Genomic DNA, 13,768 nt, shown 5'->3' with positions numbered 1-13,768 from the left:
CCGGGACAATCTTCGCCTTGTCCGCCGTGCCCGCGTCTCGACTTTTCTACGGCCTCGGGTTACGTCTTCTTTCCAGGGCGGAGCCCCGGCCCAGGCGCCTCCTCTCCACCCGCTGCCCAGCTGCAGCCCCGGTGGCCGGCTCCAGAGCCCCTCCCGGGACGTGGGATCCAGGCACAACGCAGCTCAGCCCCGCGTGAACCCACGGCCCGGCATGGCCTCGTCCGGCCCGGACCCCCGTTTCCTGCTGCTCCTGCTGCTGCCGCTGCTGCCGCCGACTGCTTCAGCCTCCGACCGGCCGCGGAGCGGCAAACCCGTCAACCCAGGTGGGGAGCTGGCAGTGCCCGGGCTGGAAGGGCAGGGCAAAGGTGTTCAGCTTCTGTCCCAGGAGGCTGAATCGCGCCGGGACCCCTTCGCCCACTCCTCACCCTGAGCGAGCAAGCGGTTTCTGGCCTTGCTTTCCCACCCTGCTCCCTTTGGAGTCCAAGGCGGTGCAAAGAGGAAGGGGCAGCAGTGGGGCCTCCTTGGAGGGGTGGGAAGATGAAACGCGTGGGTGCATGGGTGCGTCCCAAGTGCCAAATCCCTGCCGCCGGTGACAGAGAAACTGCTGGTGATCACTGTGGCCACCGCTGAGACGGAGGGCTACCGGCGCTTCCTGCGGTCCGCGGAGTTCTTCAACTACACTGTGCGGGTGAGGATGCGTGCAGCCCCCTCAGGGGACTCTGGAGAGAGTGGAGGGATCCTTAGGGGAACCTGAGCCTGGCCAAGAGCCGCTGGGGAGGGGCAGACTGGGCCTGGCAGGTGGCTGAGCCCTTCCCCACTTCCCACTCCCAGACCCTGGGCCTGGGACAGGAGTGGCGTGGGGGTGATGTGGCTCGTACGGTGGGCGGAGGACAGAAGGTGCGGTGGCTGAAAAAGGAAATGGAGAAGTACGCAAAACGAGAGGACATGGTCATCATGTTCGTGGACAGGTAACGGGGAGACAGGAGGAGGCTGGGGTTCTGGGGTGGGATGGAGGCTTCTGCTCGTTGCCTGTACACACACCCGTCCTGGTACAGCTACGATGTGATCCTGGCCGGCAGCCCCTCAGAGCTGCTGAAGAAGTTCGTGCAAAGCGGCAGCCAGCTTCTCTTTTCTGCCGAGAGCTTCTGCTGGCCTGAGTGGGGGCTGGCGGAGCAGTACCCGGAGGTGGGCAGTGGGAAGCGATTCCTCAACTCTGGTGGTGAGTGGGCCTGGGGCGGGTGGCTGTGAGCTGGAGATGGGGCCAGCCGGGTGTGTGTGTGTGTGTGTGGGGGTGCTGGGAGTCTTGGGGGTCACGTCTCCTCCTTTGGACCCCCAACCCCCCACCCCCCAGGGTTCATTGGCTTCGCCCCCACCATTCACCAAATCGTGCGTCAGTGGAAGTACAAGGACGATGATGATGACCAGTTGTTCTACACCCGCCTCTACCTGGACCCTGGACTGCGGGTACGAAGGGTGGGGCCTGGCGGGGTTGAGACAGCTCAGGCTCTGGGCTGGGGTGGAAGGGCCCCCCTTCAATGAACTTCAATTCTCTCCAGGAAAAACTCAAGCTCAATCTGGACCACAAATCCCGCATCTTCCAGAACCTCAATGGGGCTTTGGGTGAGGAGGGGAGGCGATGGGTGAGGGTGGGCTAGGGAACTGGGGCAGCCATGGGCATTCCCCGAGGCCTCCCTGGGGCTTTGCTTCTGCGATTTTGCCCCAGGCTGGGCTTCTACCAGGAGAGGTCCCTGGTCACCCATGGGTGCAGGAATCTAAGTAGAGAGAAGACCTCTCCAGGGCCACATCTGGGGACCAGTACAGCTTGGACACTCCAGGCTCCATGTTTGATCTCCTAGAAAAGTGGGGATCCCTTGTCCAGAGGATTTCTGTTGCAAGGCAACACCTCCCACCCTAAGAAAAGGGGTTCTAAAGCCTGTGCTTCCCTCTCCCCGCCCCAGATGAAGTGGTGTTGAAGTTTGACCGGAACCGTGTGCGCATCCGCAACGTGGCCTATGATACGCTCCCCGTGGTAGTCCACGGCAACGGCCCTACCAAGGTCCTGCCCCAACTCCCCACCAGGGACCCTCACCCTCCCTAGCAGCCCTAGCAGCAGCTGTGCAGGGGGACTGCCTCTGCTTCAGCCATTCTCTGTCTTCCCCCAACAGCTCCCACTGAACTACCTGGGAAACTATGTCCCCAAGGGCTGGACGCCTGAGGGAGGCTGTGGGTTCTGTGCCCAGGACCGGAGGCCACTCCCGGGGGGCCAGGTAGGAGGAGGGTGTGCCTGGTGGGGCAGGGGGAAGGTAGTGAGGAGCTGATCCCTAGGTGGGTGTGGTGGGGCTGGGGTGGTACTGGTTTGGGTCCCTGACCCCCCACTCTTCTTGGCATCATCTCTTGCAGCCTCCCCCCCGGGTGCTACTGGCTGTGTTCGTGGAGCAGCCCACCCCATTCCTGCCCCGCTTCCTACAGCGCCTACTCCTTCTGGACTATCCCCCAGAGAGAGTCACCCTCTTTCTGCACAACAACGTGAGGCCATGCCCCTGGCTCGCCTCTCCCCACGTGACCATACCCCTGGCCCCCCACCTACTTACTCAGTGTGTGTGCCCTGACCCCAACCCCAGGAGGTGTACCATGAGCCCCATGTGGCGGATGCCTGGCCACAGCTGCAGGACCACTTCGCAGCCGTGAAGCTGGTGGGGCCGGAGGAGGCTCTGAGCCCTGGCGAAGCCAGGGACATGGCCATGTGAGTGAGCACTGGAGGGCAGGAAGGCAGCCCGCAGCTCCTGCTCTCCCCCACCATAGGGCTCACCCCCACCATAGGGCTCACCTGGCTTTGGACTTGTCTCCCTCAGGGACAACTGCCGGCAGGACCCCGAGTGTGACTTTTACTTCAGCCTGGACGCTGATGTTGTCCTCACCAACCCACAGACCCTGCGCGTCCTCATTGAGGAGAACAGGTATCTGCCCTGCTCAGCTCAGAGAGTGCCCATGGTCCCTGGCATCCATCCTCTCGCTCCCTGGGGGCCTCTGCCCACCCCTGGCATTACCCTGCACCCGGGGGGACTCTGCCCACCCTCACTCCCTGCACCTGGCCTGCAGGAAGGTGATTGCACCCATGCTGTCCCGCCACGGCAAGCTCTGGTCCAACTTCTGGGGAGCCCTGAGCCCCGACGAGTACTATGCCCGCTCCGAGGACTACGTAGAGCTGGTCCAGCGCAAGCGCGTGTGAGTGCCACCAGGCCTCTGCCGCTCCAATTTGACCAGGCGCAGGCGAGGTGGCCAGGTCACTCGTGCCATCTTGCACGCGTGTGTGTGTGTGTGTATGTGTGTGTGTATGTGTGTGTGTGTGTGTGTAGGGGTGGCTAGGGGAGAGCAGATGCTTGTGACCTGCAATGCCATGCCCAGATGTGAGGGTCAGAGGCTGGGAGGGTAGAATCTGGGGGCTGACACCTCACACCCCATGATGTCTGGGTCTCCAGGGGCGTGTGGAACGTGCCCTACATATCCCAGGCCTATGTGATCCGTGGGGAGACCCTGAGGACAGAGTTGCCCCAGAAGGAGGTGTTCTCAGGCAGTGACACTGACCCGGACATGGCGTTCTGTAAGAACCTGCGTGACAAGGTGAGAGCCCCCATATAGGGTTCTGCTGCTGAGAGCGGCCGCCTGGTGCTATGGCCATCATCCTCACATCCCATCTGCCTTCTTCCCTGTCCCCAGGGCATCTTTCTGCACCTGAGCAATCAGCAGGAGTTTGGCCGCCTCCTGGCTACTTCCCGCTACGACACTGAGCACCTGCACCCTGACCTCTGGCAGATCTTTGACAACCCTGTGGTGAGTGGGGGGGGGGTCCTGCGTTCAGGGAAAGGCGTGTCCCACCTCTTCCACCAAGGAGGATGCTGGTGCTGCGTGGCTGGGGAGTGAGGGGACAGGCTGTACTTCATGGTCACCCCAACCCCCCAGGACTGGAGGGAGCAGTACATCCATGAGAACTACAGCCGGGCCCTGGAAGGGAAGGGATTGGTGGAACAGGTGAGTCTACCTGCTCAGGTAATGGCTGAGCAGAGGGTACTGCAGCCTCCCGCTGCAGGGCTGGCCAGGGTGCCTCCTCTGCTCTCTCTGGGCACATGGGTTTCTGGGTGATGTTAGAATTGTGTAGAGGTGAATGTCATTGTGGCCAAGGGGGAACCACTGTCTCAGAGCTTGAGTCTCCTACACCCTCCCACCTTCCTCTGCATCAGCCTCCCCTCCCCTTCCCCAGCCTCTTCTCATCTCTGGCTCTGCCCCAGCTCTGTTCCTTCTCGCACCCTCTCACCCCATCCTTAGCCATGCCCGGATGTGTACTGGTTCCCGCTGCTGTCAGAGCAGATGTGCGATGAATTGGTGGAGGAAATGGAGCACTATGGCCAGTGGTCAGGGGGCCGACATGAGGTAAGGGGCCTGGGGAAGACTGATAGCCGCCAGGACTGTCAGGGGGAGGGGATGCTGAGTTGCATCATGAGCAACGGAATTGGGATGGGGCACAGAGAAGGGGACGCAAGGGGAAGGGAGTCTTGCTGCAGCCATACATTTGTCTACTCATCCATGCATCTACTCATCCATCCATCCATCCAGTCATCTATTCATCCATCCATCCAGTCATCTACTCATCCATCCATCCATCCATCCATCTGTCCATCCATCCATCTATCCATTCATCCATCTGTCCACCCATCCATCACCCATCCATCCTTCTGTCCATCTATTATACATCCATTCATGCATCTTCATCCATCCATCCATCCATCCATCTGTCCATCCATCCGTCCACCCATCCATCACCCATCCATCCTGCTGTCCATCTATTATCCATCCATTCATGCATCTACTCATCCATCCATCCATCTATTCATTAATTCATGAAAACTTTATGGGGCCATTGCCTGGAACCTGCAGTGCCATGAAGAATTGTGCAGGGTGGGCTCTCCCTTGCTGCTTGTAGCAGCAACTGCCCAGCTTCCAGAGAGCAGGTGGGCAACCCAGGAGCCACAGCAGCTGCACTGTACAGACCTTAGCCTGGTGTTGGAGGGACAAGGTGGCTTCATGGGAGAGGTGGCATCTTGGTTGGGATCTTATGGGCCAGGGACCAAGAAAAAGAGAAGTGTTCCAGGCGCAGAGAGCAAAGGTGTTAAAGCTTGGGAGCAAAAGGCAGAAGGAGACTGGTGCTACCACCTGGCAGGGAGCCTGGCTCAGTGGATCAGGGGTGTGTGTGTGTGTGTGTGTGTGTGTGTGTAAGTAAGAGGACTGGCTCAGCGCCCACTGCCTACACCACAGGACTCAAGGCTGGCCGGAGGCTACGAGAATGTGCCCACCGTGGACATCCACATGAAGCAAGTGGGCTACGAGGACCAGTGGCTCCAGCTGCTGAGAACATATGTGGGGCCCATGACTGAGAGCCTGTTCCCTGGCTACCATACCAAGGTAGGCTGCTGTACCTGCTATTACTGCGTTCGGGGTTCTACATGATCTGGATCCCAGGAATGACATAGGGGCTCGCTGGTGAGGATAGTTAAGTGGGGGAACTTCCAAACTGGGACCCAGGACCCCCATTAATGTTTGGCTCCAGGATAAGTTAGCAGGGAGGTGCTGCTGGGCCACCTCCCTAGAGAGGAACTGTCCTCTCCTTAGTGGTTCCACCTGCCCTGGGCCTCCCAGTTGCCCTTCAGCCTCTGCTCTGTGGCTCCCCGCAGGCCCGGGCAGTCATGAACTTCGTGGTTCGCTACCGGCCAGATGAGCAGCCCTCCCTGCGGCCACATCACGACTCCTCCACTTTCACCCTCAATGTCGCCCTTAACCACAAGGGCCTGGACTATGAGGTAAGTCCCCTCCTTCTGGGCTCTCACACACACCCCTGGGGACCCCGCTAGCACCCTCACTGCCCCCACCCTGGCTCAAGGACCCTGCAGGTGTCATCTCCCAGGTCCTTTCTGCTTTGGGTGCCTCTGCCCCAGAATGTCCTTGTCCCTTGTACCTGGCTGTGCTCTGTGCTCAGCCCCCTCTTCTGTTCCCTTTTCACTCTCCCCAGGGTGGTGGCTGCCGCTTCCTGCGTTATGACTGTGTGATTGCAGCCCCGCGGAAGGGCTGGGGGCTCCTGCACCCTGGCCGCCTCACACACTACCATGAGGGACTGCCCACAACGCGGGGCACCCGCTACATCATGGTGTCCTTCGTCGACCCCTGACACTCAGCCATTTTGCCAAGCCTCCGTCACCATTGTGCCTTCTCAGGGTGGCCCCATCCCCCAACCCCAGAAAAGGGGGATGTCCATCAGCCTCCTGGCTGCCTCAGCGAGTGGATGCTGTGCAGTGCTGAGATCCACCGACTGACAGACTGACTGTGCAGACATGGCCCCCTCCTCAGGAACCTCCTGGGGGCCCTCTGTCCCGTCTGTAGCCCACAAGGGTTTGTGGGGAAAGGAGCTCCTGGGGGCAGGCCCTGGGTGATAAATTATTAAGACTGCTCCCTCCCAGTAAAGGAGGATTTATAGCGCTCGGGTCTGTGGGTTGTCTGTCTTCTCCTACTACACTCCCTACCCTCCCAAAGGGTAGGGGAGGGGAGACCTGCCTGGCCTCAGCGGAGAGGGGGGAAGAGCGAAAGGGAGAGGTGGAGGCCCATCGGGTGCAGGGACCCAGCATTTTCCCTGCGCCCTGTGTCCCACCACCCTTGACCACTGGTACCAGGAGCACAGCGGAAGGAGGACCACAGCAAAGGACAGGCTGCCCCTGCAGGTTCAGGTGGAGGCCCCAGCCTTGCACACTCCTCACCACCTTGCCAAGGGAGGGCCCAGCAGCCAGGGAACGCTGATGGTGCCAGAGGTTCCAACCCCTGGACACACGCATACTCTCTGGACCAACACTCGTACCAAGGTCATCCCTGGAGAGCTTCCTGGCAGAGGGGAAGCGAAGCAGCCGGGCAAAGGAGGAGAGACTTGGAGAGAACAGGCTCTGGGAGACCCTTAAGCTCTTGCCAAGCCTCCCAGGCTCCCTGGGGACTGCATAATGACATTCCTGTTCCCTACCGGAGACCTTTCCAAGGTTAACCACACTTGTCCAGCTGTCCCAGGACATTATTCATTTTCACCTCTGTCCTCTTCCCCTTCTGCCTGGGCCTCCCTTGTCAGAGGGTGGGGGGATGGAGTTGACCATCTAGTCGTGTTAGCCTTCCCTGAGAGTCATGCATCATCCTGGACAGATTTTTCCCCACATGCTCAGCAGCCCTCAGACCAGGCCCTGGCACCACCAGTGTTCCCTGGCTGCTTCTGAGCAGCTTTGCCTGTGTGGACCTTGGCCCTGCCCGGGGTGGCCTGGAGCTCTGCTAGCCCAGTCCCTGCTGAGCCCTGATGTCCCACCTTGCCCCCTTCCCCAACAAAGGTCAAATTCCCAACCCTAGCCAAGCCCTTGGTCATTTCAAGGGCTCCAGTGGGTCACAGCTCCCTGAGCTTAAGTGGTCACCCCCACTTCCTTGATCGACCTCCCAAGTAGGGCAGTAAAAAGACTGGACACGTGGGTGGGACCAGGACCGGTGGCTTGGGCCAGAAGGGGAGAGTACTGTATGCTGTGGGTGTCCAAGTGCCCGACCCTTCCCCAGGCTAGTGGCTCCGGCAGCCCCTTCTGAAGGTGAGTCTCTCAGTGGGTCTTTTTCTTGGGACTCAGTGAGTCCCCAGAGGCATGAGTTGTAGATGTACCCCTTCCCCATCACCACAAGGAGGAATCCAAGGCCCTTGCCACTGTTGTGGGAGGGAAGGGGATGAAGACAATGGGCCCAAGGAGGGGGGCAGAGGGGTCATGGGGGCTACACTGTCCCCTCTAGCCCAGGTGGCCCTGATAGCTTTGGTCTTCAACTCTGGCCAGGCTAGGATCCTTGGGGGTTTCCCTCATGGTCTGGCTCCCTGGAGACAAGGGCACCCAGGGCAGGAGGCTCTGCCTGGTGTGACCATCAAACAGGCTGGAGACATTTCTGGGATGGCTTCCTCATCTCACTGAGGGTGCTTGGTAGGATAAAGGTTTGAAGGAGACTGGGGACTCCTCTAGTGTCAGATCAATGGGGCAGACACCCTCTGCCCGCTGCCTCCCAACGGAGTCGTGGTGGGTGGGGCCTCCCAGGGAGTCCTGCAGGTGTATCTGCTTGGTTGGCTCTGTGCCATCCCCGCCAGGGTAAGCCAGCGCTATCTGCTGTCCAGGCCAGAGGGTGGGTAGGTGGCCAACTTGGCTGTGGGTGGACCCCCTGGAGGCAAGACCTGGGGCACCCAACAAGACTTGGCTCTGAAATGGGGGTGAGGGTGGCCAGGGCAGGAGCACTCAATCTGCGCAATGGGTAGGGTGCTCAATTCCATGGGCCAGGGCTCAGCCGTACCACTATCCACCACACTCCTGTTGAGGGGAGGTTCTCTTGCTCAGGTCTTTTTGTTCAAGAAGAACTCAAACTTCCTGGCAGTTTGCCAATGCAACAGGCTCCTGGTTATGTCATGCGTGCAGGAAGCCCGGCCCTGTCGCAGTTTCACGGCTACCTGGGGCCCCCACTGCTTTTCCATGCACCGGCACAAAGCAGTCAAATGCCTCACCTGTCCTGGTTGGGCCGGATCTCCTGGCTCAGCTGGAGCTTTGCCTGACCCTACAGTCAGTGCGTAGGCCATGAACTCTGTCACTGTTCTCAGTGACTGCTGTTGACACCTGCATTGATGGCTGTGACACTGGAGCCTGGAGCCAGGCAGGGCACAGGTAAGGTACTCCAGGCAGCTGTTGCAGGAACACAGAGCACACGTCACTAAGAGGGACCTCCCGCCATCTGGCCCCAACAACCCCCCTCGGTGCATGTGGGTGAGCTTAGAGGTGTCAAGAGACCTGATTTATGTGTTTACGTGCTCAGTGGGAGTTGTGCGTGGACACGACACTCCCTGGGGATCCCCTCCAAAGAGGTGGACACTCAAAGACCTACCCAGCCCAGTCCCAGTTGGGCTCCTTGCATCTGCCTGCACTCCTGGCCTGCTGCTGTCCCTGGGCTTAAACACCCAGGGGCTGCCCTCCCCTACATACCCCATCCCCTTCCATCCCCTCTTAGGAACCAGCCTAGATCTACTCACCTGGGATGGTAAATGATCAGAGGAGCCTGGCGACAACTGTGGCTACAGACCTACACAGCTTGACAACTACACATTGCATGCTGGCACAGAGAATCCTACCTTATCTCTGAAGGCCAAGAGAACTACTGGGATGAACGTCTCTACTGCACCTCTGTCCTCCTGCCCTCACCAAGACCCTGCAGAAGCAGTGGGCGCCTTCTGGTGCTGACTTAGGTGATGGGAGCAGGGAGGCAGGGGTGCCATGGGAGAAAGGACTGCAGGGAGGAAAGCTGTGCTACTGGCATAGATGCCTGGTGAAGGCAGAGGATTGCCCCAGGAAGCTGTCCCATGCAGGTGGCAGGGAAGGAGGTGGCTGGATGGAGGTACTGTGGTTGTCAGAGGAACTCCTTTTTTGCTTCCTGCCTTTCACCCAGCCTGTTGCACTTCTGTTCTGCTCTTCCTTCCTCACGTGGTACTGGTCTTTGACTGTTCTCTACCTGATGGGGCTCTACCGGGACTGGGGCACCACCAGCCAAGGTGAGCTCAGGCAGGGCTCCAGGTGGGGAGAGATGGGGAGGCTGTCTTGGGGATTCTGCCACCCAGATCTCTGCCAGCAGGGCGAAATGGTTTGAGTGCATAAGGCACAGGATGATTTGGAAACAACAAAGGGCTTATCTTCATATCCGGGTGATGGATCATGCTCCCCAGAGATGCCTCCTCTCTTCCTCCTCCCTCCTCTGCACCTGTTCACCCTAACCTGTCCTGCAGCCTGAGCCCTGCTGCCCAAGAACACAGAAGGGCAGGGGGTGGAGGGCTGGACCCTGAGCCCATTCCAGGACTCTGAGCTCTGAGGTCTGCCGGGACACAGGGCAGCACCTCCAGCAGTGACCTGTCCTCTATGCCTCCCTCCTCTCCTCCTGCCCAACTGTGCCAAGCTGGTGATGATAGCAGAGCTGCCCCCTGAGCTTAACTACGTGCTGGGAGCCCATCCCCACAGAATCATGCACATGGAAATCTGTAGTGCAGTGATTTCTCCAGCACTTCCTGTTCTGTAACCCTGAGTGGCTACACTGGCTGGTGCCATATCTGTCCCAGTCACCTAGGACTGTTTTCTGGCTGGGGGTGAGCCCCACAGTGAGCAGGGGAAGCAGCTCCTGGCCAGGGAGCTCCCCACCAGTGCCAGGCAGTGCCCTTTTCCAACTGACAGTGCTGGGACCCATCCTGAATGCTGTTGGGGTTTGGAAGGGTTCAGATGTGGGGTTCCCCCTTCCTATAGCCTAATGTTTTGTGAGAAGCCAGGTAGCCAGGGAGGTCTGAGGGACTTCTTCTACAGTCCCTTTCTTGTATAGTCCCTCCTCCCTTTCTCCTGCCTGCTCTGCACCTGTTCACCCTAACCTGTCCTGCAGCCTGAGTCCTGCTGCCCAAGAACACAGAAGGGCAGGGGGTGGAGGGCTGGACCCTGAGCCCATTCCAGGACTCTGAGCTCTGAGGTCTGCTGGGGCACAGGGCAGCACCTCCAGCAGTGACCTGTCCTCTATGCCTCCCTCCTCTCCTCCTGCCCTAGAGGAGCTGTCAGCCTAGATTTCTCCTGGGTAAGAACAGCAAAGGAAGATGGTGTGAACTGGGATCAGGGTGCCAAGGGCAGCCCTGTCTCAGACTCCGTCTTGCATTCCAGAGTCAGGCGAGTGTCCAGGTGCAGGAGAGGAAGTGGCCGTGGGTGGCCTGGACAGCAGCAATCTCTGGCACAGGTGTGTCTCCCTCCCTTACAGTGGGCAAACTGCCCTGCTCCTCCCAGGGACCAGCCCACACTAACAGATCCAGGATCGGTTCAAGATCCGTCTCAGAGGAGCCTGGAGACACTGGGGCTCCAGACCCAGGCAGCTCACCAGCCACACAGTGGACACCTGAGACCCTGCCTGAGTTCTGCAGCCCAAGGGAGCTGCTGGGATGGACATCCCCACAGCACCTCCGCCCTGCCGCGCCACCAAGACCCTGCAGAAGCGGAGGCTGGAAGCACTGGGTGCCCTCCACTATGTGTTGGCTTTCTGGTTGCTGGGTGAGAAGAGGGGAGGCTGGGTTGCTACATGGGAAAGGATGGGAGGAGGATGCCTCGGCTGCTGACCTGGAGTCTTAGGTCAAGGAGGGGGGTGTCCCTGCTTGGATGTTCTTGCAGGTGGGGGAAGGCACGTGGCTGGGATGAAAATCTGGGTTCCCAGGGAAATATGTTGTTCTATCTCAATTTCCCTAGCTCCATTCTCCATCGTCCTCTTCATCTACATGCTCTTCACACGGCTCTGGTTTCTGACTGTTCTCTACTTGATGTGGATCTACCTGGACCGGGACACCCCTAGCCAAGGTGAGCTCAGGCAGGACTCCAGGTGGGGAGAGATGGGGAGGCTGCCTCAGGCATTCTACCACCCAGATCTCTTGCCCACAGGAGGAAGACGGAATGATAGCACAAGGCACTGGGAAATTTGGAAACACCAGAGGGATTATTTCCCCATCAAGGTGATGGGTTACCCTCCCCAGAGATGCCTCGTCCCTCCTCTACCCACACCCCTGCACCTGCTCATCCTTCCCTGTCCTGCAGCCTGAACTCTGCTGCCAAAGGACTCAAAGGGGCAGGGGGTGGAGAGGTGGACCCTGAGCCCATCCCAGAACCCTAAGCTCTGAGGTCTGCTGGGGCAGAGGGCAGCACCTCCAGCTGTGTCCTATCATCTGTGCCTCCCTCCTCTCCTCCTGCCCAATCATGTCAAGCTGGTGAAGACAGCAGAGCTGCCCCCCAACCAGAACTACGTGCTGGGAGCCCACCCCCATGGGATCATGACCACAGCACCCTTCTGTAACATTCTCACTGAGTGCAACAGCTTCTCCCGACGCTTCCCGGGTCTGCAGCCCTGGATAGCCACACTGGCTGGCATCTTTTATATCCCTGTGTTCCGGGACTACATCATGCTCATTGGTGAGCTTCATGCTGAATGGGGGTGGGGTGGGGCAGTGAGTTTTCCCCTTGAGGGAAAGTTTCCCCCTGCCCCTGTCCCAAGAGCCTGCGTCATGGTCCAGAACAAGACCTGCATGAGCATGGGCATGGTCCCTAGTCTACTCAGAGGAGGGGACAATGGTTCAGATAACAGAAGTGGGGTTCCCCTTTCCCGCGCTCAACAACACAGGGAGGGAAGAGGGAAACCGGAGTGGAGTCCTGACTGCTTCCCACCTGCTCTTGACACAGGACTGCGTCCTGCAAGTCGTCACAGCCTGGACTTTGTCCTGTCGCAGCCCCAGATGGGCAAGGCAGTGGTCATCACCATTGGGGGTGTTCGGGAGGCTCTGTACACGGCCCCTGGCAGGCACTGCCTCAAACTCCTGAATCGCAAAGGGTTCATTCGCCTGGCGCTGAGACACGGGTGAGTGGACGTGTAGGTATAGGGTGGTGCAGGTGGCCTTGTGGGCCCACAGTGATGACCACCGAAAGAATGTACATATAAAGCCACTGCACAGGCATTTGTCCACACAGGTGAGGATTGCTTTCCTAATGTTTTATGCAGATACATTCATGAGCTTCTAAGTCCTGGACAGTAGCATCAGTTGACTTGTCCTGGGGAGGGACCTGTTCCCCAATTTGCTCGATATGGGTGGACACTCCAAGGCCTCACTGTGACTCTTCTCTCTGCAGAGCCTCCTTGGTGCCCATGTACTCATTTGGGGAGAATGACATATTTAAATGTAAGGCTTTTCCCAGGGGCTCTTGGCAGTACATGTGGCAGGTCACCTACAAGAAGATCACAGGCTTGCCTTTGTGCATTTGCTGGGGCCGAAGTATCTTCTCGCGCAATTTCTGGGGTCTCCTGCCCTTCCCCAAGCCTATGACCACTGTGGGTGAGTGCCCACCTAAAGAGGAGGGAGCAGCCATGGGGATGTTGACACTGGCAGCCTCTGGCTCACCTGTGTTTCCCTCACCTGCAGTGGGCGCCCCCATCCCCGTGCCCCAGCTCAGCGTACCGACTGTGGAGCAGGTTGACCACTACCACAGACTCTACATGGAGGCCCTGGAGCGACTGTTTGAGGAGCACAAGGAAAGCTGTGGTGTCCCCGCCTCCACACACCTCACCTTCCGCTAGGCGTGGGCTCACCTACCATGGAGTTCTGAGACCCCATCTGCTGCCCTGCTCCATCCAATAAAGCCTGTGGTGGAAGTGAGTACGACCTGGCACAGCGCCCCAGGTCTGGTCCTGTCCTGTCCTATCGTGCTGCAGAGCTGTACCTGCGATTAGGGCTCAGGACCCTGACTCTCCCACCAGGGAGAGAGGACTGTGCCGCAGGACCTGGGTCAAGTCTCTCCCTCTCCCTCTGTGAAGAAAGGCACCTTGTCTAGCATGGAGCCTTCAGTTACTCAGTCAGATCAGGAGCTAGTAATGTGAACTTGGGTGCTCCATTGGCTGTGGGCATCCTTTATATACATACAAATATATGTACGTATGTATTTATATATATATATATTATTTATTTGATGCGGAGTGTAAGAGAATTTTTTTGTCTGCTGATTCATTCCCTACATGCTGTCAGTGTTGGGGGTTATTCAGGCAGATGGCTCATTTCCCACTTTGGTGACGACTGAATCAGCTGGTGCTCCAGGCTTTGAACACCCACGGGGCTCCACCCCATCCGCAGGGGAGG

At 58.9% G+C, this 13,768-nt stretch overlaps 2 protein-coding genes across 2 annotated transcripts; both read left to right on the top strand.

Annotated features, from left to right (window-relative positions):
* The first annotated feature begins 6 nt into the window (after nucleotides 1-6).
* Nucleotides 7-6,522, top strand: PLOD3 (procollagen-lysine,2-oxoglutarate 5-dioxygenase 3). The gene is made up of 19 exons (XM_004586960.4): nucleotides 7-323; nucleotides 597-688; nucleotides 832-968; nucleotides 1,056-1,219; nucleotides 1,352-1,464; nucleotides 1,557-1,620; nucleotides 1,959-2,056; nucleotides 2,166-2,267; nucleotides 2,401-2,526; nucleotides 2,622-2,743; nucleotides 2,853-2,957; nucleotides 3,100-3,225; nucleotides 3,480-3,621; nucleotides 3,718-3,831; nucleotides 3,961-4,029; nucleotides 4,324-4,428; nucleotides 5,311-5,457; nucleotides 5,727-5,852; nucleotides 6,062-6,522. Exons 1-19 carry the CDS (start codon nucleotides 212-214, stop codon nucleotides 6,215-6,217), a joined length of 2,220 nt encoding a protein of 739 aa, XP_004587017.2. The 5' UTR covers nucleotides 7-211; the 3' UTR covers nucleotides 6,218-6,522.
* A 4,519-nt stretch (nucleotides 6,523-11,041) lies between these two features.
* LOC101529782 (2-acylglycerol O-acyltransferase 3-like) lies at nucleotides 11,042-13,394 on the top strand. Its single transcript, XM_004587189.2, has 7 exons — nucleotides 11,042-11,150; nucleotides 11,343-11,450; nucleotides 11,532-11,602; nucleotides 11,852-12,056; nucleotides 12,324-12,498; nucleotides 12,768-12,970; nucleotides 13,058-13,394. The coding sequence occupies exons 1-7, from the start codon at nucleotides 11,042-11,044 to the stop codon at nucleotides 13,210-13,212; spliced, it is 1,026 nt and encodes a 341-aa protein (XP_004587246.1). The 3' UTR covers nucleotides 13,213-13,394.
* The last annotated feature ends 374 nt before the right edge of the window (nucleotides 13,395-13,768 follow it).

This window comes from Ochotona princeps, chromosome 24 (genome assembly GCF_030435755.1).
Source record: "Ochotona princeps isolate mOchPri1 chromosome 24, mOchPri1.hap1, whole genome shotgun sequence".
In the NCBI taxonomy this organism is placed as follows: Eukaryota; Metazoa; Chordata; class Mammalia; order Lagomorpha; family Ochotonidae; genus Ochotona; species Ochotona princeps.
The sequence above is the reverse complement of the archived record's forward strand: the minus strand, read 5'-3'. Positions and strand labels throughout refer to the sequence as shown.